This window comes from Canis lupus, chromosome 15 (genome assembly GCF_011100685.1).
Source record: "Canis lupus familiaris isolate Mischka breed German Shepherd chromosome 15, alternate assembly UU_Cfam_GSD_1.0, whole genome shotgun sequence".
NCBI lineage: Eukaryota > Metazoa > Chordata > Mammalia > Carnivora > Canidae > Canis > Canis lupus.
This window is the reverse complement of record NC_049236.1, coordinates 6303787-6329240: the sequence shown is the minus strand read 5'-3', so window position 1 is coordinate 6329240 and position 25454 is coordinate 6303787. Positions and strand designations below refer to the sequence as shown.

The following is a 25454-nucleotide window of genomic DNA, read 5'->3' as shown; positions in this document are numbered from 1 at the left end:
AAAGTTCTCCACGTTAGTACCACGACTGCCTTCCTTCCTCAGGATACCATATCAAGGATTTTGGACCACTGTGGCTTACCCTTCAGGAATACACTGCCATTTGTTCCAGATGCAAGAGCTTCGGGACTATTCTCTTGGCAAAGTCCTTTTTGGACAAAGAAGTCTTAGGGACCTTTGTAGGGAGCCCTCCATTCCTTTTCCCCACCTTCTGAAGGCAGGGAACTTTTGTCTTAGAAGAGACATTGGGAGTTCCCAGCCATGTTTTTGGAAAAGGCCTATGGCTTCTTAATGGAAGCTATCTGAAAAGGGGGAGGGGCTTGGATCCTTTGAAGTACTTGAGCAGGTGTTTTGTACAGTATCTGTTATTTAATTGCATCTTCACAGCATTTGTGTGAAGTAGTTTGCTTGTTAGCTTTAATTGCACATAACAAACCCCCAATTAAATTGGCTTAAATAAGAAACCAGTAACATGATAAAGAAATCTTGATTTAATATGGCTCCAAGGTTGGTTAATAATTCAGTGGCTCAGTGATAATACCAACAAACCAGGTTCTCAGTGACTTTCCTCTGCTCCTCTGTGTTGGTTTATGCTAGTTCCCCTCAGGGTCGCAAGGTGTTTATTGTAATTCCAGGAAGGAAATGCTGACAGAATAATGTCTAGCAGAAAAAGGACTAATTTTTCCTTACATTTCATGTTAAAGTAAGGAAATCCTTGGAAGCCCCAGCAGATCTGGCCTCCTATCTCCTGCACTAGAAATGGGTCATCTTCCCACTCTTGGCAAAGCAAATGAGATCATCCATCATGAGAGGTTTAGATTAACTAGGAGTTACCTTTGAGCAGTTATCCTGCTTCATCAATCTGTGGTTTAGAAAGACAAGTCTGGTCTGCTAGGCAAGAAAGAAGGGGATAAGGATACCTGGGTAGATGCAGCAGTGTCTTTTCTACTTGGGTACTTTGGCTTTTAGAGATGAGTACAAGGTTCAGAGTGACTTTTTTGGAATCACATACAGCAGCAGAGGGCCTTCAATCTCAGCTTTGTCCCTAAGGCCAATGTGTTTTATATCGTGTTCTGCTGCAGTACAGAATAACTCTCTCTCTGCTATGTAAAAACCGATGGTCTGGGAGAAGAGATTTGAACTCCAGTCAAGTTGACTACTTCAACACAAGTTTAAGAGAGGATTCTATCCAGCTGCTCTCATCATCCAGTTGTGATGTTTACCTAGCACAGGAAGCCTAGGAATGCAACTTCAGAGGGCACTGATTTCCTTGTCCCTCAAAGGTCTGTACTATTTTATAGTTCTCCCTTCGGAAAGCAACCAGTGTCACAAGGGATGAGGACAGAGTTTTTAGCCTGCTTCTCAAGCCCTGTTCTTGAAGCCCAGTCATCCATCCATCCATCCCACAGCCAGGCATTGGCACTGTTCTAGACCCTGGGGCTATGGCAGTTAACAAGATACACAAAGACCCTGCTCTATGGCCTTGAAAGCCAACTTATTTGGGAATGAGGTTGGCCATAAATAGGGTGGTCCAGGGAGAGCCTCATGCAATTTGCTTTTGGCAGAATCATTAGACCTTTCGCCTTCCCACTTCTTGATATTGCAATTAATGTACCTTTCACCTGGGCTCCTTCTATGATGAAGTGATGGTGTCCCTGAATAGCAGAAGTAGATGGGAAGGCCTCATTGACATTAAACTGAATTAGGAGATCCAAGTCCTCCTCCATCAAGGTCAACAAGACAGTGACCTTCCTCAGCGGTTCATCACCATGTTTATATTCTGGGAGATGACAAGCGTGCAGTCACTTAGGGAATCAGTTCCAGAATGGGAGGTTGAGGGTGTGATAGACCCTTGCACAAGTGTTGGTATTTACCCTGTTGGATGCTGCTACTGATTTGGATTCTGGATAGTCAGGCATTGAAAGTAACTTTTAGGATACAGTGTTTCATCTGGTAACAATTTGATACTTTGAACTCCATGTATTCTGTAAAAACGGTTAAGAGGGATCCCTGGGTGGCACAGCGGTTTGGCACCTGCCTTTGGCCCAGGGCGTGATCCTGGAGACCCGGGATCGAATCCCACATCAGGCTCCCGGTGCATGGAGCCTGCTTCTCCCTCTGCCTGTGTCTCTGCCTCCTCTCTCTCTCTGTGACTATCATAAATAAATAAAAATTAAAACAAAAAAAAACGGTTAAGGGTAGGAAGAAGGCGGAATTGAAGTCAAGACAGAAGAGGGTTTGAATCCCATCCATTTAGGAAACATTTACTGTAAAGTAGGTGCATCTAATAAGTGCTTTAAAATGTTATCGATAGCAAACTTTCTCTTCACTAACTTTTAGTTAGGCTTTGCTCTGGTTTGTGTACGTTCCCTAACCTCACAGCAGTTATGTAAGGTACGTTATTCTCTCCATTTCTCAGATAAGAAAACAAACCCAGAGGCTCAAGCAACTGACCCAAAGTCCCTCCGTGACTGGGGGGGACTGAAGATACTTCTCCTTTTTTCTCTTTGTCCCAAACTTTAAAAAAACAAAAAGCATTTTGATTTTTAAAGGTCTAAATTACATTACTGATGTTTAGGGACCCAGGCAAAAATCACGAATCTCTAATCTGAATAGCATCACCTTTCATTAAGGCAACATATTAAGGACCTACTGTTCCTAGTGAGTGTGCTGGCCGCGGTAAGCTAGTGCTTAGAAGCCTGTGCGGGGTAGGGGGTAGGGGGCACACAAACTAAAGTAAAACTACAGGTTGGGAGGATTCTTAGGGAAATGCTGTAATAGAAGAACGCCCCCTCCCCCCATTAGTGATCAAGAAAAGACCTCTCTGAAATAAGGCTGCGGTATAAGAAGGTTCTGGGGCACGGAAGGGAAGAAGGGAAGCTGAGGGGGGAGGGAAAGGAGAGGCTCTGTTCCTGGCCTAGGGAACCGAGCCGAGGGGCGCCACGTGGGAAAGGAAGAGGCTTGCCCACAGCGGGGACGGGGAGCGGACGGCGTAGCTGCAGCCTAGTGGTCTCGCTTGGAAGGAAGGGTCGGCGCGCGCGGCGCGCTTTGGCCCCGCAAGAGTCGATCTCGGCGTGCCGGGACGCTATTAAAGCGTTTTAAACGAGGACATTATCCGATGTGGTGTTTATCTTGTTCCTTTTTTTTTTTTTTAATTTTTTTTTAAATTTATGATAGTCACAGAGAGAGAGAGAGAGAGAGGGAGAAGCAGGCTCCATGCACCGGGAGCCCGACGTGGGGTTCGATCCCGGGTCTCCAGGATCGCGCCCTGGGCCAAAGGCAGGCGCCAAACCGCTGCGCCACCCAGGGATCCTTAAAGTCTTGTTCCTTTTTTTTTTTTTTTTTTTTTTAAAGTCTTGTTCCTTAATACTCCTTTCCCGTGCTAAGTTGTACGGCCCTCCCCACCGCCAGGGTCGTCGCCCCCGGACTTGGGAGTGATCCTATAGTGGTCGCTTGACCGCTTTCGGAGGGGGCGGGGCAGGGGGGGGCTCGGCCGGGGCGGGGCGCGGGGGGGGGGTGCTCCGCCGGGGCGGGGGTTGCTGGGGCGGGGCGGGGGGGTGCGCTGTGCCTCAGCCGGCGGCAGGCCCGGGCCCGGCGCTCCCGAGCGGCCGCGCTGCAGGTAGGCTCCCGCCCAGGTAAGCGCCACTGCCTCGGGAAGGCTCCGCCCGGCGCGGGGTAGCGCCGACTGCGGCTCCCCAGGGTCGTCTCCGGCCGGCACGCCCCGCCCAGGCCCGGCCCCGGCCCCGCCCCCGCCCCTCCCCGCGGCCCGCAGCGACGTCGCAGCCGCACGGCTCGGGGCGGAGGGCGCGGCGGGGGCGGCGGAAGTGACGGCAGCGGGCTTCCGGGGGCGGCCCCCGGCGAGGTCGGCGGCGGCGCCGCAGTCGTGGAGGGGCCGCGGGAGCGGACGCGGCGGCGGGCGGCGCGCCTTCCCACGGGGCTGTCCCGGCCGCCTCCCGCTTCGCCCTCCGCCCGCCGGGTCGCGCGCTGCCTCCCCGCGGCGGCCGTCCCCGAGGAGCGCTCATCGCCGCCCGCCGGCAGGCCCGGCGTCCGCGTCGCCCCTGCGCTGCCTCCGCGCCCCCAGCGGCGGGCGCCCTTCTCGGCCGAAGCACCCCCCCAGCTCCATGAATGGAAATCGGCTCCGCAGGTGAGCGAGCCGCGGCTGCCGGGCGGGCGGGGCGGGAGGAGCCCCGGAGCCCCGGAGCGCGCGGTCGTCCCCCTCCCCGCCCCCTCCGTCCCCGCGCAGCCCCGCCGCGGGTCCCGGGCCCGGAGGACGCGAAGCTGCGCGGAGGGCGGGACGGCGGGGGGCGCCGCTGGCAGCGTCGTGCTTCGGGGTCCTCCCGCGAGCAGGCGGGCTTCGGCGTCGCCTTCGCTGCTCGGGCGGCCGGCGTGCGGGGTGCGCGTCCCGCGGAGCCGCGGGGCAGCGGGAGCCCGGGGCGGACCCGGCCGAGGGCGAGGTCACGGCCCGGCCGCAGCTCCTTCCGGCAGCCGCCTCCGGCCCCCGGGCCCGCATCCCGCTCCCGCGGCGACGTGGATCCGCGAGCTGCTGCTCGGACTCCCTCCGCCTTCCCTGGTCCCCGGAGAAGACTCTCCTATTCCGGGAGTTCTGGAAATTAAAACAACCTGCTCTCTCTCCTCTTGGGAAAACGGCAGTTTTTGAGAAAATCTGCAACATGGGCAGTACTTGCCTTGGGGGAAAATAAATAAATAAATAAATAAATAAATAAATAAATAAATAAATAAATAAGCAAGCACTTTTTTTACGATTCTAAAGTAACTAGGAGACACAAAGTAGCTGTTACATAATGACCTGCTTCCCAAAAAATCATACTTATAACGTGGTAGATTTGGAAGTACGCTTCATCCAGACGGTAACACATAAGTTGATTTTTGGAATATTGAGGTGGGGACGGGCTGTCTCGTTGCTGATGGAGATCTCAAGTTCCTGAATTTCACGTGTCGTTTTGCTAGTCTGGGAGGTATTTGAATATAAGAAAAAGTTAAGTGATAAAGGAGATCGGTGACCTAAAGATAATGAGGGGTTTCGTTGATTAAGTTAAGAAGTGTAATTGTCAAAAAAAAAAAAAAAAAAGAAGTGTAATTGTCATTAGATGCAAACAGCGCTCAATTTGTAGCGGGGAGGGGGGGCGGGAATGGGGCGAGGAGATTATTGCAAGGTTTACATGAAATTTTTTCTAATCAGTTTCTTCTGTTTCTCTTTTGCATTCTTTTTTCTGTCATCTTCATATTTTCTTTAAAAGGGATACTTTATAGATTGTGAAGTTTTATTAATTTTTTTCTTAAAGTTACTTTTTTTTTTTTAAGATTTTATTTATTTATTCATGAGACACAGAGAGAGGCAGAGACACGGGCAGAGGGAGATGCAGGCTCCACGCAGGGAGCCCGATGGGGGACTCGATCCTGGGACTCCAGGATCACGCCCTGGTCCAAAGGCAGGTGCTAAACTGCTGAGCCACCCAGGGATCCCCGAGCTTGTGAAGTTTTAGATTTTCATTTGTTTATCATTGATTTGTATATTTCTGAAACTGTGCCCTGCCTTTGTCTTTTAGTTGTGTACCATACTTTTGAGTGAATAGGATGATCTAGGGCTATAGGTGACTTTTACATAACTGTCCTGTTATCAGGCCTGGAAAGCAAAACATGAAAATTAAACACTTTATTAATTACCCTAAGACTTTTAAAGATAGTTCAAAAAAATTTTTAAGTGTTTTTCACCTTTGGGTTTTTTGTATGAAATTATGGCCCAATGTATGGACAACATCCTCAAAAATATTTCTGAAGTCCAGTCGCCTGGCCAACTGGTCCAACTAGCCAAGTGTGATTCAGTAAACACTCCAGTGAGTTCTTGAGCTATAGATAAGTCTTACGTCTTCTTTTTGCATGTGCCATTGCTGAAATATATACACATTTAACTATCTTCACATCTGGGGAGGTAGAATTAGATAATATCGACCGTATGCTTAGACCTCTTGAAACTCAAAGTTTGCTCTTCAATGCAGTTCATACATGATTAATCTAATAATGGAGATAAAGTATAATATGGCTCAGAATTGTCATCATCAAAAACAAAGTTTCCATTCTTCCTGGGTCTTATGTGTAATTGTTAATGCTGCACGTGTAACTGAAAGCATAGTTGGGTAAAATACACAACTAAGTTTTAAATCAAGAGTTTGAGAGGTAAAGAGGGGGGGTGCCTGCCTGGTTCAGTCTTTGGAGCGTGAGGCTTTTGATTTCAGGGTTGTGAGTTGGAGCCCCATGTTGGATGTGGAGATTACTTAAAAATAAAACATAAAAAAAATAGGTCCATATTTAGGTTTAAAATATTTTAGACATGGGGGTGCCTGGTTGGCTCATTGGTAGAGCCTGTGACTTTTGAACTCAGTTCTGAGTTTGAACCCCACTTTGGGTGCAGAGATTTCTTAAAAACATCTTCTTAGACATAAATGTTTTGATAGTCTATTGAGTAAATGTTGGATCTTTGCTCCAATTTGGTTCTAAGGTTTTGGTTTGTGTGTGGAAAGTCTTAGGTATTACCTTATGACAGGCTATTTTAAATACTAGTTCTTAGGAAGATAAATAGGAAACTTACATTTATTTACATGGGGGGACTTGGACTTTGGATACAAATGCTATGTTAATTGTTTCTGGGTGAATCATTACTAAAAATGAATATTTGTCCATTTTTGCATGTAATATTTTAAGTGATTTTTTAGGGTGTCCTGTTCATTGTACTGATTTAGAACTGGGTGAACTGGGCAGCCCTGGTGGCTTAGTGGTTTAGAGCCGCCTTCAGCCCAGGGTGTGATCCTGGAGATCCAAGATCGAGTCCCATGTCAGGCTCCTTGCATGGAGCCTGCTTCTCCCTCTGCCTGTGTCTCTGCCTCTCTCTCTGTCTCTAATAAATAAATAAAATCTTAAAAAAAAAAAAAAAAAAGAACTGCGTAAACTTTAACCAGAAAAGCTAGCACAATTGGTTTTTAAATATAACAATAGTTTTTCATCTGTGCCTGTGACTCTTTAGTTAGGAAAACTTCTTTTTTTTTTTTTTTAATTTTTATTTATTTATGATAGTCACAGAGAGAGAGAGAGAAAGAGAGAGGCAGAGGGAGAAGCAGGCTCCATGCACCGGGAGCCCGACATGGGACTCGATCCCGGGTCTCCAGGATCGCGCCCTGGGCCAAAGGCAGGCGCCAAACCGCTGCGCCACCCAGGGATCCCCTAGTTAGGAAAACTTCTAATGAAATTCTGGTTGTTTTTTTTTATAGTTTAGTTACAATTGGACTAAAAGTATTTGTTTTAATTCCAAATAAAGTGTGAATGGAAGCTGCAGAAACATTCATTAGGATATCACTTCTCCTTTGTAGCAGGGTTTTAGGACCTATTCTATAGGTATTTTTAGGTGTAGTTAGACTACTGTTTAAGGGAGAAGGAATTGTACTTACCTGCCAAGGAAGAAAAACATTTGCTTTTACTTGAAATTAATGATGTGCAAAGTGGTTTGATAACCTTTGGTCGCAGTCTTATACAGTGTTGCAGGAGTAAATAGACCATGTTTCTTAGTGATACTCTTAAATTCATGTTGGGATCTGCAAAGTGATTTCAAGGCTCTGGATTTTTTTAAATACTAAAAATCTAGGGTTGCCTGGTTGGCTCAGTCCATCAAACATCTGAGTCTTAGCTCAGGTCGCGGTCTCAGGGTCCTGAGTTCAAACTTCATGTTAGGCTCCATGCATGGAGAATAAAAAAAAACTAGAAAATAATAGAATAGAAAATAAAATCATAGAATAAAAAAACTAGAAAAAAATAATAGAATTAAAAAACTAGAAAAAAAATCATTTGAGAACAAGTTTCAAAGAAACAGAAGTTGCATATATGAAATTAAGTTTGAATGAGATGAATAAAGTATTTAATCTTTTAGTATTTTAGTGCTTAATCTTTTTTAAATCACTTTGGAATATAAGTTTTCTCACTTGTGGATTTTTGTCTTGAAGAAAAAATTGTCAAAATGCTTCTCTGTCTACAGGGCATGAATTTTGAACACGCAAAAGGTTTTTCTACTTGGTTGCCACTTAAATTTTAACTTGTGCTGTTCTTGAGTGGCCATCATGACTTTTTTTCCTGATATTTGCTGCTCTTGACTAGCAGTGGGACTTAAAAATATGCAAGATTATTTTGATTTTTGTTTTAGAATTTAATTTCTCTTACAGCGCTGGAAATTTTTTTCCCTGAGGGAAAATTGAAAAGGAGGCAAGAAACAATTTTGTTCTTCTAAACAAAGACTTAAAGGAGAAAAAGAACATATAGGTAACCCTGAAATGTAATTTGAGTAATGTAATGAAGACTTTTAAAATCATGTTAGCCATGTTTCCATCATCCTGATCACTCTTTAAGTTTTTAAGCCAGGTTTCAAACTAGTAAATTTCTTTATTAAAATAATAATAAGGAATTAAGTAATTTAAGAAAGCTGCTAGAATGAAATGATTTCGAGATATTCCTTCCTTTTGCTCTTTTTGGAGAATTTTATGTACTAAGTTGGTAACTTAGATTTAGTTTATATTCATTTATGTTTTCCAGTGGGAACATTGTGTTTATTTGGTTCTATAAGCCAGGCTGATAGCATGCAGAGACCTGGGGCCCTGTAGAGGGGACATTTCCTGGAAGAGTTCTCTGTCGTATATGGGAAAACTGTAGTTCAGAATACAGTTCTTGCTAAACTGTCATAAACTGTCGTATTTTAATTGATACTGTTTTCTAGTTTTTTCATATAGCAGCCATCGTGTTTCACATAGATCTTTATAGTCTAAATATTTGAGAGTCTATCTGAAAGATAAAATAATTAAATATTTTGTTAATCTAACAAAACACCTTTTAATATTTAAAACTTGGGATATAGAATAATTTATAAGGTTTTTTTTTTTTGATAGATGGGGGAATAAGGCAAGTAATAGTTCATTTTCTGAGAAGATAAAACTAAAAATACAATTTATTTAAGAATAGTATCCTTTCCTAACCTATATAGTCTCAGTTTGTTGGGGTAAATAGCATTCACCAGACATTCCTACTTCTAATTCAGTTGTCTAGGATACCCAATAGACCCCCATTCTTGGCTCATTAACAAAACAGATGTGAGAAAGAATATTGTGTGGTTTTTCAACCATAATGGTTATGCTGTTAGGATACATGAACAGCCTTTCTGTATTTAGAGTTTCTGTAGTTTTCTGCCATTATCTGTGTTAATATTAATAACTTTCTTTGGCTACCGTTGCTTAAAAAAAAGACTATTGAGATTTAGCAAAACCATGTCACATAACTGTTATTTTCTTTTAATGTGGGCTTTTTGTCTTTTGGTTACAATAAAAAATTGTTTACATTATTCTGAAGTAATAGTGAAGTAATTTGGAGGAATTTTTTGTTTTGAATTAGCCAGGTTTTTTTTTCTACGTTTGTTACTGAATTGTCAAGTTCTCGAGAAATTAGAAGCTATCTGTACAATATTAACATGGAATATTTTTATGTTTTTCACTCATGAAAGAAATTTTGCAAGAAAATGTTCTCAACTGTAGGCTTATATAATACTGTTTTTGAGTTATCACCAGTGCTTGATTTTTTAAAAATATTTTATTTATTTGATAGATCACGAGCAGGGGGGAGGGGTAGAGGGAGAAGCAGGCTTCCTGCTGAGTAGGGAACCTGGTGCAGGGTTCGATCTCAGGACTCTGGGATCGTGACCTGAGCTTCATGAAGGCAGACGCTTAACCAACTGAGCCACTCAGCACCTACCCAATACTTGATATTTTAAGTGATTTCTAAATCTTCTAACAAAAGAAGTTCATTAATGTATTGAAATTTTTTAAAAAGCTTTCAAAGAATAGATTGCAAAATGGGCTTATATCTTAGCAATTAAGTCTTCCTTTTTTTAAAAGAAACTTCTGGTTTCTAAATTAAGACTTGATTTCTGTCTGTATGTTTAACATAAAAGTGGCATTACTTTAAAATTACTCAAAATTTTCCTAAAATTTTTGCTTGGCTGACCAAAGTTTTTCAGAAGTTAGCCCACCTTTAATTATGAAGTAAATCTCAAGGCATTTCTGTAGTGCGGGACCTCTTTGGGTAGCGTGCTCTCTGGTTTGCAAGGAGCAAAATGCCTTTCTAACAATTACTCCCCTGGGGCAGCCCCGGTGGCCCAGTGGTTTAGCGACACCTCAGCCCAGGGCGTGAAACTGGAGACCCAGGATCAAGTCCCGCACTGGAATCCCCGCAGGGAGCCTGCTTCTCCCTCTGTCTATGTCTCTACCTCTCTCGGTGTCTGTCATGAATAAATAAAATCTTTAAACAAAACAAAACAATTGTTCCCCAGTACTGCCATCTGAGAAATTTTACCCTCAGCAGGCTGAATTTCTACAAGGGATTATTTGGCTATAGTGAAATAATAAATGTAATATGGTAATAAGTGTGCTGTTTGTACAGGTTCATTGAATGAATACGTAGAACTAGTAGGCGGGAGGTTACTAAAATTTCATGCTGATGTTTACTGCTTATCCTTGTAAGTTCATGTAGTAAACAGATGTTTTATTATGTCAAAGTTTGAAGCCATACAATATATTTTCCAAAACAAAAAACAAATTTTTTCCTTGGTATAAAAACACTTATTTATTGTTTTTAAAAAGCAAACAATAGAGTAAAGTAGAAAGTGAAGGGGTGCCTGGTTGATGCAGTGGGTTAAGCCTCCAACTCTTGGTTTCAGCTCAGGTCCTGATCTCAGGGTTCTGAGATCAAGCCTCATGATGGGCTCCTTGCTCAGCGTGGAGCCTGCTTGTGACTTTCTCTCCCTCTGCCCTTTCCCTTGCATGCTCTTACTGTCTCTCACATGAATACATAAATCTTAAAAAAAAAAAAAATAAAGTGGAAAGTGAAAATAATATCCCATGCTCTGGATAAAATCATTGCTAATTATTTTGTCTGTCTTCCCAGACATCCATCCATCTCTCCATCCATCATTAATTGTTTTTTTTTTTTTTCATTGTTTTTAACCTGCTTTTTCTACTTAGTAAAGTGTCCTGGACATTTTTTCCATAATAATACTTACATTTTTACGGCACTGTGATGATCTTTACTCAGTGCCTATTTAATCAGTCACATTGATGGTGGTTTAGGTTTCTTTATTATTTTTCATTGTAAATAAAACTTTGCTAAGTATCCGTGTGTGTGTGTGTGTGTGTGTGTGTGTGTGTGTGTGTGTGGTGCCCTAATTCCTAGAAGTAGAATTGTTGAAACAAGATGTATTCCATAAATATTGGAGGAGAAGTTCCCAGTGAAAATCTACTATTTTCATAATAGGCAATAGTATATGCTATCGTTGATTTATCCACTGTTTTTCATCGTTCATTTGCTGTAGGCCATTATTTAGCTTGGGACTCAAAAAACTAATACAAGTTAGATGTTAGATCCCTGAATAACATAACATCCTGTGAATGTATATTGTTTTATGTTCGAAGTTTAATGTGGTCAGTTGATACTAGCCAGTACTTACTATAACTACTGAAAGAAACATTTGAGGTGGAGAGAAGTTCCAGATAGTGCTTTGTATTTCCGTGTAATTATATCTTCAAATCTAGTGGGCAGTATATGTATTTGTTAAATAACTGAAATATGCTTCATGGGAGTATAATTTGTTGCATTGACAGAATTGCTTCATTAATTTATATTAAAGTATTTTTTGGATACTTAAACTTGATGATGATTTTATAATAACGATAGTTTGTTACATTGCTTATTCATGAAACAATTTTGGTTTTTTGCCAGTTTGTATAAATAGCACCCGACAAAATGATGGGGAAAAAATTGGCAGTGTGATATAGTGTACAAAGCATGGGTTTTAGAGACAAATCTGGCTCTCAGATTAACTGACTTGATAATGATGTGTCATTGTAGATTCAGTGATTGTAACAAATGTACCACTTGGGTGTGGGGATGTGGATTGGGAGGCTCTGGGGATGTGTGGGCAGGAGGCATATTTACCGTCTGCTTGATTTTGCTGTGAACCTAAAACTGCTCTTAAAAAAAAAAAAAAAAGCCTAGGGGTGCCTGGGTGGCTCAGTTGAGCATCTTGGTTTTGGCTGGTCATGATCTCAGGGTCATGAGATTGAGCCCTACATCAGGCTCCTAGCTCAGTGCAGAGATGGCCTCAGAAATTCTCTTCCTCTCCCTTCTGTTCTTCGCTCTGCTTGTGCACGCCCATGTACACATGTTCCCTCTTGCTCTCTCTCACTTTCTCAAATAAATAAATAAATAAATAAATAAATAAAAATACATTTAAAAAAAAGTTTATTTAAAAAGTTAACTGTGACTTTGAGTGGTACATTTAATCTTCCTTAACTTTAATTTCCTTGTTGTACAATGGGATGGTAAGAGTTTAAGTATGCAAAGGAAATGGCACTTCTTTTCTTATTTCTTAAGACTTTTGTAATAGAGAATTGAAGATACTTACAAATAGGCAGAATTATGTAATAAGCTACCACGTACCCATCACCCAAACCTAACAATCATAAACTCATATCCAATTGTGTCCCTTCTAATGTCCCGTCCCTTGTATTTTTTTGAAGCATATTCTACTCATAATACTGTTTCATTCATAAATAGCTACTGAGTATTTACAAAAGATACAGGCTCTTTACATAAACCATAGTACCATTATCACAGCAAAATAATAATTATTGTTGATATCAAACATCTAATGTTCAAACTTCTACTTAGCTGTACTTTTTTCTAATTTGCCCTTTATTTTCATTTTTGAGTTCAGATCCAAATAAATTTCACACGTTATGATTGTCTTTTTAAAATTCCAGTACAGTTAATATACACACTGTTACGTTAATTTCATGTGTACAGTATAATGATTCAACAATCCTATACATTACTCAGTGCTCATCATGGTAAGTGTGTTCCTAATCCCCTTTACGTATTTCACCTATCCCTTACTCTCCTCCCCTCTGGTAACCATCAGTTCTCTATATTGAAAAGTCTGTCTCTCTTTTTCATTTGTTTTGTTTCTTAAATTCCTCATATATGTAAAGTATGGCATTTGTCTTTCTCTGACTAATGTATTTCACTTAGCATTATATTCTCTAGATCTGTCCATGTTGTTGCAATGGCAAGATTTCATTCTTTTTTATGGCTAATATTCCATTGTGTGTGTGTGTTTGTGTGTGTGCGTATATATTCCCCTTCTTTTTTTTTTTTTTTAAACCTTTCTTTTTTTTTTAAGATTTATTTATGATAGACACAGAGAGAAGGAGAGAGAGAGGCAGAGACACAGGAGGAGGGAGAAGCAGGCTCCATGCTGGGAGCCCGACGTGGGACTCGATCCCGGGACTCCAGGATCACGCCCTGGGCCAAAGGCAGGCGCCAAACCACTGAGCCACCCAGGGATCCGCCATTCCCCTTCTTTTTTATGCGTTCGTGATTGCTATGTCTTTTAAGTGCTTTTTTAATCTAAGTTTTCTGTCCTTTTATCCTATGCAGTTTATGGATTGTTTGTTCTTTTAGAGTTATCACAGTCTGGATTTTGCTGGTTCCATCTTCATTGTGTGATTTAACATGTTCCTTTCAATTTACTGTTAACTGCTAGGACTTAAAGTCTTGATCACATGCAGGGGGGATTCTTTTCAGACTTACTCCAGTGAAGTTTTGGTTCCCACTACTTTGCTGAAATTGCTCTTTTTTTTTTTTTTTAAAGATTTTATTCATTTATTCATGAGAGACACAGAGAGAGAGAGTCAGAGGCACAGGCAAAGGAAGAAGCAGGCTCCCCTTGGGGAGCCTGATGTGGGAGTCGATCCCAGGACCCCGGGATCACTCCCTGAGCCAAAGGCAGACACTAAACCACTGAGCCACCCAGGTGCCCTGAAATTGCTCTTATCAACATCAGTATAGAGTTAGCTAAACTCAGTAGTCAATTCCCAAATCTTCATTTTATTTGACCTTATTTAAGTTGCTTCCTTCTTGAAACATTTTTTTAGATTGATTTATTTTTTAGAGAGTAAGATACAAAAGCACAAGTAGGAGGGGCAGAGGGAGAGGGAGAGAGAGAATCTCAAGCAGACTCTACACTGAGTGCTTAGCCTGATGTGGGGCTCTTATCTCATGACACTAAGATCATGACCTGAGCTGAAACCAAGAGTTGCAAACTTAATCCACTCTGCCACCTAGGCACCCTGAAACATTCTTTTTTCACTTTTTCCTCGGTACCACTCTTTCCAGGTTCTTCTCAACCTTACTGGATATCACTTTTTTTGCCTCCTTTATTATGCCCTCTTCATTTCCCCAATCTCTGAACATTGGGAGTATCCCAGGGCTTAGAGTTCTTCTGTTTCCTACCACAGTTTGGGTAATCTCCAGTCCAGTGGTTTCAAATAGCACTTGTATGCCCAGGACACTCACATTTATGACTCTAGCCTGGACCTCTCCCTTGAACTTTACACACATCTAATTGCCTACTAGACACCTCATTGTATAGATCCATCAAGCTTAGCATGTCCTAAAAATTTATTTCCTCTCCAAATTTGATCCTGAGTCCTTCCTAACTCAATAAATGACACTTCCGTTCTTTTAGTTGCTTAGACTGAAAACAAACATCCTTGAGAGATCTTTTCTCTCACACCACACACACACCCCCCTAATTCATAGCAGTTCCTATCAGGTCTACCTTATAAATGTTTTCCACATCAACATCACTCCCCCAAGTGCTACAACCCCATCCCTAGCCAATATTATACTTTGCTTGGACAATCAGCTAGCCTGCTAACTGGTCTCTCTGCCTGTACCTTTACATACAGTTTTTCATACAGCAGCCAGAGTGATTGTTTAAAAAAAAAAAAAATAAAATCATAATGCTTCTTGACATAGAACCCTTTGTTGGTTTTTATGTTTCAGAATACAATCCAAAGAACTCATTATGGTTTTCAAATCCCATATGATCTGATCTCCCATTATCTTCTGACCTCATCTCTTATTCTTTTCTTGCTCACTGTGGTCCAGGCATAGTGGTCTCTTTGCCGTTCTTCACCAAGCAAACTTCTGCTTTTTCCTCTAAACTTGATTTTCCCTCGGCCTGGAATGTTCTTCCAAATGCCCACATGACTCTTTTTCTCACTTCCTCTGTTTTCTGTCACCCTTTCATAGAGGTCTTTAACAAACCCGTCTAAAATTGTTAATGTTAATTTTCCAACCCTTCCTCTGTTTATCCCCTTAACATTTATTTTTGTGGGGGGATGAGAGGCAGAGGGGGAGGAAGAGAGAGGATCTAAAGTAGGCTTCATGTCCAGCACAGAGCTCCATGCGGGACTCAATCTCACAACCCTGAGATAACCTGAGCTGAAATAAGAGTCAGATGCTTAAGTGACTTAGCTACCCAGGTGCCCCTATCCCCTTACCGTATTTTATTTTTCTTTACAGCATTCAATACTACACGACTGGCAAAAAAAGAAATGCAATATAATCTACTCATCCAACCCTCCCATAAAAGCTTCTTGAAGATTAGCTCTTTATTAATATTTTTAAAATTATTCTTCACCTGGGCCTGAACAATGCTTGACAGTTGGAGGCAATGATTTGTTGAACAGATTAATGAGTCAATGAATGAATGATTTAGTGAATGATAGACTTTCAGCAGATGTTAGTTTGTAGTAGTATAATGGTATAATGAATGGTATAGTGTAACGGTTAAAAATGGAGGCTCCGAATCAAACTGACTAATTGAAAATCCTGGCTTTGCCATTTTCTAACTGTGAACATGTTTTTAAATCTTCCAACGCTTCAAGTTTTCTCAGTATAATATAGTACCTGCCTCAAAAGTTATGTTGCAAGAAATCACAAAATGTGTTTGAAATATTTAATAATAAAGGTAGGGGCGCCTGGTTGGCTCAGTTGGTTAAGTGCCAGACTCTTGACTTTGGCTCAGTCATGATCTCAGGGTTGTGGGATTGAACCTGACCTGGGGCTCCTACTCCATGGAGCCTGCTTGAGAGTCTGTCCTTCTCCCTCCTCCCTCTGCTCCTCCTACTTATGCATGAATGCTCTCTTGCTCTCTCTAAAATAAATCTTTAAAACATTTATTAGGGATCCCTGGGTGGCGTAGCGGTTTGGCGCCTGCCTTTGGCCCAGGGCGCGATCCTGGAGACCCGGGATCGAATCCCACATCGGGCTCCCAGTGCATGGAGCCTGCTTCTCCCTCTGCCTGTGTCTCTGCCTCTCTCTCTCTCTCTTTCTCTGTGACTATCATAAATAAATAAAAATTTTAAAAAAACATTTATTAATAAAGATAGCTATTGTTGTTAACATTCCTTACATATAAAGATGGAATATCCCCCCCCCCCAATATATTAGGAACTACTTAAAGCAAATAGCTGACTTATTAATCTCTGTATCTATAAAAACTTGAACATAATAATTGTTGAATAAATTAAGTAGATAAATGACCTTTTATGTTTTTTATTTTCTTTTAAGTTTTATTCCCAGTTGGGGCTCAAACTCACCACCCTGAAATCAAGAGCCGCATGCTCCTCTGACTGAGCCAATCAGGTGCCCCATGCTTTTTTTTTTGTTGTTGTTGTTTTTTAATTACCTATAGGGGCAGTGAGTTTCATTAGAGAATGGGGTATATAGGAACATTACATATTAGTTTTAAGCCAATCTTGATAGTAATCATTTGTAAATAAAATAGCAGAAGGTTATTTTATTAACAAATAAAAGATATTTTAAAATTGTAACGCCTAATGCTAGAAAGGATAAGAGAGAGATCTTATGATATTAATGTGTTCATATGCTATTTGGCAGTAAGTATCAGGAGTCAGAAATACATTTCTGTTCATATCCTTTGATTTGGTATGTCTACTTCTGAAATTGATATGAAGGGAAAAAATTCTTTATGCCTGTTTCCCTCTCTACCTCCCCCCAAATACTAGGTGCTCAGTGCAGAGAAGTGCACTAAGTGTATTTTATGACCTGTTGTAGATGCCTGTTAATATTTGTTAAAGAGCTACATATTTTTTTTTATAGCTTAAAGCCAAGCACATCTAGAATGTATAGGTTTATCTCATTTTTAAAATAAGACAGCTGAACATACCTCAACATAATAATGTCTGTATGTGACAAGGCCACAACTACTATCCTACTCAACAGTAAAAAGCTGAAAATGTTTCTTGTAAGTTCAGGAAAAAGACAAAAATGCCAACCCTCGCCACTTTTATTCCATAGAGTACTAGAAGTACTAGCCAGAACAATTAGGCAAGAAGAAATAAAAGGCATCCTTCCTAAGAGGAAGAAGTAAAGATGTCACTATTTGCAGATGACATTACATATGTATAGAAAACCTGGAAGACCACCAAAAAACTATCCAGTCTAATATATGAATTCAGTGAAGTTGCAGGATGTGAAAGCAATATACAAAATTTGTTATACTTTGTATGCTTAGTAATCTAACAGAAAAAGAAATTAGGGATCCCTGGGTGGCGCAGCGGTTTAGCGCCTGCCTTTGGCCCAGGGCGCGATCCTGGAGACTCAGGATCAAATCCCACGTCGGGCTCCCGGTGCATGGAGCCTGCTTCTCCCTCTGCCTGTGTCTCTGCCCCTCTCTCTCTCTCTCTCTCTCTGTGACTATCATAAATAAATAAAAATTTAAAAAAAAAGAAATTAAGAAAAGTCTCATCTTCAACTGAATCAAAAAGAAGAAAATACCTAGAAATAAATTTAACCAAGGAGGTGAAAAACATGGATACTGAAAACTGTCAGACATTGATAAAAGAAACTGAAGACAACACAAATGGAAAGTGCTCTTGGATTAGAAAAATTAATATTGTAAAAATGCCATACTGCCTAAAGCAGTCTGCAGGTTCAGTACAATCTCTATCAAAATTCCATTGGCATTTTCCACAGAAATAGAACAAACAGTCCTAAAATTTGTGTTAAACCACAAAAGACCACAAAGAGCCAAGCAACTTTGAGAAAGAACAACAAAACTGGAGGAATCATGGTCCCTGATTTCAAACTATATTACAAAGTTGTGTTAATAAAACAGTATGGTATTGGCATAAAAATAGAAAAATGTTTCTATTTTTATGCCAACAAAAGAAAATTCCTTTCTTCTCTGCTCTCTTCCTTTGTCTTTGTGATTTTCTTTAATGGGCGCTTAGATTCTTTTCTTTTTATCTTTTGTATATCTACTGTAGGGTTTTGCTTTGTTGGTTACCATGAGGTTTCATGACTCCTTTTCTTTTCTTTCTTTTCTTTTCTTTTTTCTTTTCTTTTCTTTTCTTCTTTTCTTTTTTCTTTTCTTTCTTTCCTTCTTTCTTTTTCTTTTTCTCTTTTCTTTTCTTTGTCTTGTCTATCACCAGCATAGTCACTCTGTTGATACTCAGCAGGCTTTAAAAAACTTGTGTGTGTACCCTGAACCTAATATACTCCATGTTAACTAACTTTAATTAAAACAAAAGCAAAAAAAAAAAAAAAAGCTTGTATGTATGATGTCTGATAGTCTACCAATTGCATTGGAGTGTAACTTGAAACTTTTCTTTATACGTTGTCTTGCTTTAAAAAAAAGTTGTAATGAGTTTGGGGAACATAGTGTAAACATTTGTTATATAAGAATAATTTGAAAAAATTACATTGAAAGATGTCTAAACATATTCTAAGTTTAGATTTTAAAAACCAAGACGTATTTTACAGGAAAAAAATCAGTTCTGTGGTATATGCCTGTAATTACCAGGCTAAAATGGAAGAGAGATGGAAACCTAGAGAAGTAATGACCATAAGAGCCACTTTTCCCCTGAGGGCATTTGCTGATCTTGGAAACTAAATTTTGATGCCTGAAAATGTAAAGTGAACAGAAATTAAAGTCCAGAGTCTGCACATGATGGAGAGTAGAATACAGGAGACCTTCTGTAGCATAAACTGGGCCCCTCAAATGCTGTATACTGAAGGTGAGAGTAATCTTGAAATGGATGATCCTCCCTGGAAGCTTAAACTATAATTTGAATTTAAGTTGCATTGGACCGGTAGTATTCCCAGGAACCTGATAGAAAGAAACAAATGCAAATCTTTTCTTAGGGAATATATCTTTATCCTAGTTCTCAAATTATTTCTACAAATTATTTTTCAGGATATACATGCTATCAGGATACCATGAGCAAGAAAGACAATAGACAGTGAAAACAAAATCACACTTCAGATATGGAAGCTATTGGTCGCAAATTAAAAAAACATTTATGAACAACTATATATTTTTTAAAGATTTTATTTATTTATATGAGAGGCAGGCAGAGCACAAGCAGGTGGAAGGGGCAGAAAGAGAAGAAGCAGCAGATTCCTTGCTCAGTGGGGATCCCAACATGGGGTTCGATTGCAGGACCCTGAGATTGTGACCCAAGCCGATGTCAAATACTTAACCAACTGAGCCACCCAGACACCCCTAAACAACTGTATTTACAGGGCTATAGTAGCAACTGGGTTGGATATAGAATCCATACATGCAGCCCACTGAGGGCAAATTGTAGAGGTGTTTGAGAAAGATAAAAATAAATAATGGAACCTTTCTGAAATATTGATCTCAATTGAAAATTGAACAAAAAGAAAAAAAAAAGAAAATTGAACATATGTTTTGAACTAACACAAGGACATATTTATGGATTCTCAAGTCTCAAATACAAAGAATGTGTACAGAAAAAGCAGTCACAATACCAAATACTAGAAGATAATGTCTGTGGAAATTTGAAAATCAAAGTTTTGAATGTATGGGTTCATTTTAGGTAGTTTGTATATAATGGTAACAGACATTTTTAAATGTGTAAAGCCTTGGAAAAATCTGCCCCCCTCCAATGTCTTTTTATATAACACTACTTAAAGATATGCAGTAGAATAACAAAAGATGAAATTGAAACCTCAAGAAGGGAGACTATTGGAGTTGGAGAGGATTAGTAGTGAGCAAAGAAACCATATAAATACAGTAACTTATTATGCCATTGTTTTTCTTATAATGAGACATTTTCTCCATATTTTTCTACAATGATGAATGTTTTGGTTATCCATTACTGCGTTAGTGGAGTTAAAACAACAGCAGCAGTTTAGCATTTCTCAAGATTTTGTGGCTAGAAGCTCAACTGGTACTGTCACATGGGAGAAAAGAGGGAAGAGTCTGGGAGTCTGGGCTCGGCTCCACTTTGGCCTTTCCATGTGGCCAGTTGGACTTCCTTGTAGTATGGAGGCTGGTTTTCAAGAAGTAATATTCCAAAGCAGAAGCTGCAGATCTCTTAAAGCCCAGTCTCAGAAGTCACACAGTGGAAGTCCAGGGACAGACAGCCCAGATTCAAGGGGAAAGGAAAGCCGCCACTTCTTGATGGAAAGAGTGGTAAAGATGTACTGCTGTCTTTTATTGTCACATGAGATATTCAACTACTGATTATGATCTCTTTCCTAGAATGTAATTTGGAAAGGAATAGACTAAACAAAACTTCTACGTTCCATTTAGTGAATACCTTGTTTCGTTAGCAAGGTGAATTTTATCTTGATTTTTTTTAAAGTAGGCCATAATAGCATATGATTCAAAATTCAAAAAGATACAAAGGGATACACAGGTGTTTCTGCTATAGTGTGATAGTGTAATATATGCAATCATACTAAACCTTAATGGGGCCAGGGATGGGAATAGACTTGAAGCTAAGGAGTCAAAACCTATGCAACTTTGGGGCTCCCAGCTGGCTTATTCGGTAGAACAGGCGACTCTCTCTCTTTTTTTTTTTTTTTTTTCCTAAGATTTTATTTATTCATTCATGAAAGACACAGAGAGAGAGGCAGAGACACAGGCAGAGGGAGAAGCAGGCCCCATGCAATGAGCCTGATGCAGGATTCAATCCCAGGTCTCCAGGATCACGCCCTGGGCCGAAGGCAGGCACCAAACCACTGAGCCACCCAGGAATCCCCTAGAACAGGTGACTCTTGATCTCAGGGTTGTAAGTTTAAGCCCCATGTTGGGTGTAGAGATTGCTTTAAAAAAAATCTTAAAAATCTATGCAACTTTGTAACTGGAATATAATAGAAACTGAAAATTCTAATAAAATACCGCAACCATTAAACATATTAAATTCATATTGATTGGAAAACATTCTGGCAGTTCCTCAAAAGGCTAATTAATGATCCAGTAATTCCATCCCTAGGAATCTACTCAAGAGAAAAGAAAACTTAGTCCAGGGATACCTGGGTAGCTCAGCAGTTTAGCTCTTGCCTTTGGCTCAGGGTGTGATCTGGGTCCGGGGATGGGTCCCACATGGAGCTCCATGTGAGGAGCCTGCTTCTCCCTCTGCCTGTGTCTCTGCCTGTCTTTCTGTGTTCTCATGAAAAAAAAATAGATAAAATCTTAGAAAAAGAAAAAAAAGACTTATGTCCATACAAGGACATGGTATGAGAATTCATAACAGTATTATTTATTATAATAGCCAAAAAGTGGAAACAATCAAAATGTCCATCAAATGGTTAATGGATAAATAAAAGATGGAATATCCAAACAATGGAATATTGGGAATAAAAAGGAATGAAGTCTGATAAATGCTGCAAGGTGGATGAACCTTGAAAACATGCTAAGTGAAAGGAGTTATAAAGGAGCACATGTTACATGATTCCATTTATGTGAAACTTCCAGAATAGGCAAATCTATAGGGACAAAGTAGATTAATGGTTGTCTTTGGTTGGGGGAATAGGGAGGTGATGGTGAAGGGGTGCAGGGTTTCATTTTGGGATGAGGAAGATGTTCTAAAATTGATTATGATGGTTGCACAAATCTGTGAATATACTAAAAACCATTGTATACTTTAAATGGGTAAATTGTATGATGTGGATATCCCTTAAAAATACTACTAGAAGCAAAAAAAAAAAGTTCTAGTAAATAAGTACTATAAGCATAAGGCTTTACATTAAGATATTTAAAAAAGATGATGGTAGCTCGATGAAATGGGTTGTGAGGACGGTTTGAGACAGCCAAATTGCTGAGATAAAGGCAAATAGTACAAACTTCAGAGGAAATCATGCAAAAGCTATTCTAAGTCCAACCATGTGGCTTAACCAGAGGGAAGACCTTAGGTATAAGGAGTTTCATGGACAATACTGTATTACTCTGTCGTTTGTTGTATTCATTGTTAGCGTACTTGTGTTCAACTGCTGTTGCTTGTTAAAGCAAAAGCATTAATAGGCTGAAGAAAACCACATATGAACCAAAGTAAGTCTGTGCCAAAGTGACATACATAATTTCCCTATTTACAGTTGCATGTAAGCTGATTTATTGGGACGCCTGGGTGGCTCAGTGGTTGGGCGCCTGCCTTTGGCTCTGGGCGTGATCCTGGCATCCCTGGGAGTCCCACATCAGGCTCCCTGCATGGAGCCTGCTTCTCCCTCTGCCTGTGTCTCTGCCCCCCGCCCCTCCCCGTGTGTCTCATGAATAGATAAATAAAATCTTTAAAAAAAAAAAAAAAAAGATAGCTGATTTGTGTTACAGCAACAAGTGTTGGGTATCAGAATAGATTATATAGGGAGAAAAAAAATCAATCTTCTTTCTTAGGCCCCCAGCCATCTAGTTCCCTCTCTGAAGGCAGTCATTGCTCCCACTATCATGGTGTCCTAATATATTCTAATAGTGTGTACACTGTATAATATGAATGTAGGTTGTATATGTCTAACATGAGTGTCTATTCTGTTTTCTCATCCAAATGAACATGGATTTTATATCCTATCCTGCACTGTTTTTTTCGTATAACCTACCTCTACTGATACTAAGGAAGTTCTCTGTTCTTTTTCTTTTCTTCTTTTTAATGTTAACAGTTAAAGGTTATTTTTCCATTGCATGGTTGTAACAATAATTGGGCTCTGATTTATTCATCTCATTTATTTAACACATTTATTATTTACTGTATGCCAGGAATGGTTCTGGACATTATAGATCAGTATAGGAAACTGACAAAACTCCCACCCTCATTGGGCTTACATTTCAGTTCTTTGTTATTCCAAGGAATGCTGTAGACAAGGATATACTTGTACAAATGTCTTTTTTTTTTTTTTTTTTTTTTTTTTTTACCTGTGGAAGTATATGTGTAGATAAATACTTAGAAATGGAATTACTAGGTCAAAATGTACATGCATTTGTAAAAATTAAGAGTTTTTTTTAGTAGTTTGAGTTTATAGAAAAATTGGAAAGTAACAGGCATTCCCATATATTCCATTGTTCCCCTTCCAACCAGTTCTCTGTATTACTGCTTTAGTTTGTTACATTTATTACAATTAGGGATCCAGTATTGATACATACATACATACATACATTCTTATCTGAAGTCTGTAGTCTATCTTAGGGTTCACTCTTTGTGTTGTGCATTCTGTGGGTTTTGACAGATGTGTGTAACCTATATCCATCATTACAGTATCCTACAGAGTAGAATTAAAATCCCCTGTGTTCCACCTATTCATCACTTCCACCCCATAAGGCTTTGGAAACCACTAATTTTCTTATTGTTTCCGTAATTTTACCTTTTCCAAAATGTCATATAATTGAATCATATAATACATAGCGTTTTTAGATTGGCTTTTTTCACTTAGTAGTATGGATTTAAGATTTCTCCATGTATCTTCATGCTTGATAATACATTTCTTTTTTTTTAGAGATGAATAATATTCCACTGTCTAGATGTACTAGTTATCCACTCACCTACTGAAGGACAAGTTTTGACAATTATGACTAAAGCCACTATCAACATTCATGTGCAGGTTTTTTTGTGGATATGTTTTCAACTAACTGAGTAAATACTAAGGAGCACGATTTCTGAATAGCATAATAATAGTATGTTTGGTTTTGTAAGAAACTGCTTAACTTTTTTTCCCAACTGGCTGTACCACTTTGCAGTCCTACCAGCAGTGACTTGTCATCATTTGGTATTAATGTTTTGGATTTTGGCATTTGTATAGGTGTGTAGTGGTATCTCGTTTCTTTAAGTTTGGAATTCCCTACTGTCAATATGATGTTGACCATCTTTTTATATGCTATCTTTCTATCTGTATATCTTTGGTGAGGTATCTGTTCAGATCTTCAGTCTATTTTTAATTGTTTTTATTTTTGAGTTTTAAAAGGTCTTTGTGTATCTTGGATACCATTTCTTTATCAGATCTGTGTTTTGCAGATATTTTCTCTCTGTGGCTTGTGTTTTATTCTCTTTTGCAGATTAGAAGTTTAATTTTAATGAAAGTTTACCCGTTTTTTTATTTCATGGATTGTGCTTTTGATTTCATCACCAAACACAAAGGTTTCAACTGTGTTATCTTCTAGGACTTTTATAGTTTTGCATTTTATATTTAGGTCTGTGGGCCATCTTGAGGTTTTTTGCTTTGTTTGTTTTAGAGCAAGGATGGGCAGAGGGGCAGAGTGGGGGAGAGAGAATCCTAAGCAGGCTTTGACGCTCAGCATAGAGCCTGATGCCATGTTTGTTCCCATGACGCTGAGATCATGACCTGAGCAGAAATCAGGAGTCAGATGCTGAGCCACCCAGGTGCCCCATTGAGTTAACTTTTGAAAAAGATGTTAGGTCTGTGTCTAGATTCTTTTTTTTCCTTTATTGTTGTTTTGCATGTGTATATCCACTTGTTCGTCACCATTTGTTGAAAAGGCTATCTGTTTTCCATTGAATTGCTTGTGTTCCTTTGTCAAAGATCAGTTGACTGTATTTGTGTGGATCAATTGGAGACTTTCTGTTCTATTTTCTTTTTATGTGTTTTTTGACTAATACTCCCTGTCTTGATTGATTGTAATCTTATAGTAGATCTTGGATTATAGACAAGCAATGAACAATTAAAATTTGAAATTAAGAGCACAATACTATTTATAGTAGCCCCAATTACTTAGGTATAAATCTAACAAAATAGGTACAAGATATTAGGAAAGCTACAAAATTCTGATGAAAGAAATCAAAGAACACCTCAATGTATAGAGAGATGATATTCCATGTACATGAATAGGAAGACTCAGTATTGTAAAGATGTCAGTGTATCCCAACTTGGTTTATATATTTAGCATAATCCCAGTCAAAATCTCAGTAAGTTATTTTGTGGATACTGATTCTAAAGTCCAGATGGAAAGGTAAAATTACCAGGATAGCTACACAGTATTGAAGGAGAATGATGTCAGAAGATTGATACTATCTGACTTCAAAACTACTTCAAAACTATACTTACTACAAAACTGGTAATCAGGACGGTGTGTTACTGGCAAAAGGATGGACAGATATACCAGTGGAACAAAATAGCTCAACAGGATAGTTCCAATCTCAGTTCTATTTGCTACTACGACATTTTAGGCAAATCATTTCAGTTTTCCTCATCTATAAAATTATTTTAGGGTTTGTATGAAGATTAAGTGAGAG

At 39.6% G+C, this 25454-nt stretch overlaps 1 protein-coding gene and 1 long non-coding RNA gene across 2 annotated transcripts in view; one reads left to right on the top strand and one right to left on the bottom strand.

Annotated features, from left to right (window-relative positions):
- Positions 1–4008: 4008 nt before the first annotated feature.
- The window catches only part of AGO3 (argonaute RISC catalytic component 3), a 120056-nt gene continuing 98610 nt past the window's right edge, over positions 4009–25454 (top strand). Inside the window, exon 1 of the mRNA XM_038557915.1 lies at positions 4009–4141. Coding sequence (XP_038413843.1) covers positions 4123–4141 — 19 coding nt within the window. The 5' untranslated portion in view covers positions 4009–4122. The remainder of the gene's footprint in view (positions 4142–25454) is intronic.
- LOC119869414 overlaps positions 18528–25454 on the bottom strand; it is a 60145-nt gene continuing 53218 nt past the window's right edge. The window contains exon 5 of the long non-coding RNA XR_005370172.1: positions 18528–19081. This is a non-coding gene — a long non-coding RNA (uncharacterized LOC119869414). The remainder of the gene's footprint in view (positions 19082–25454) is intronic.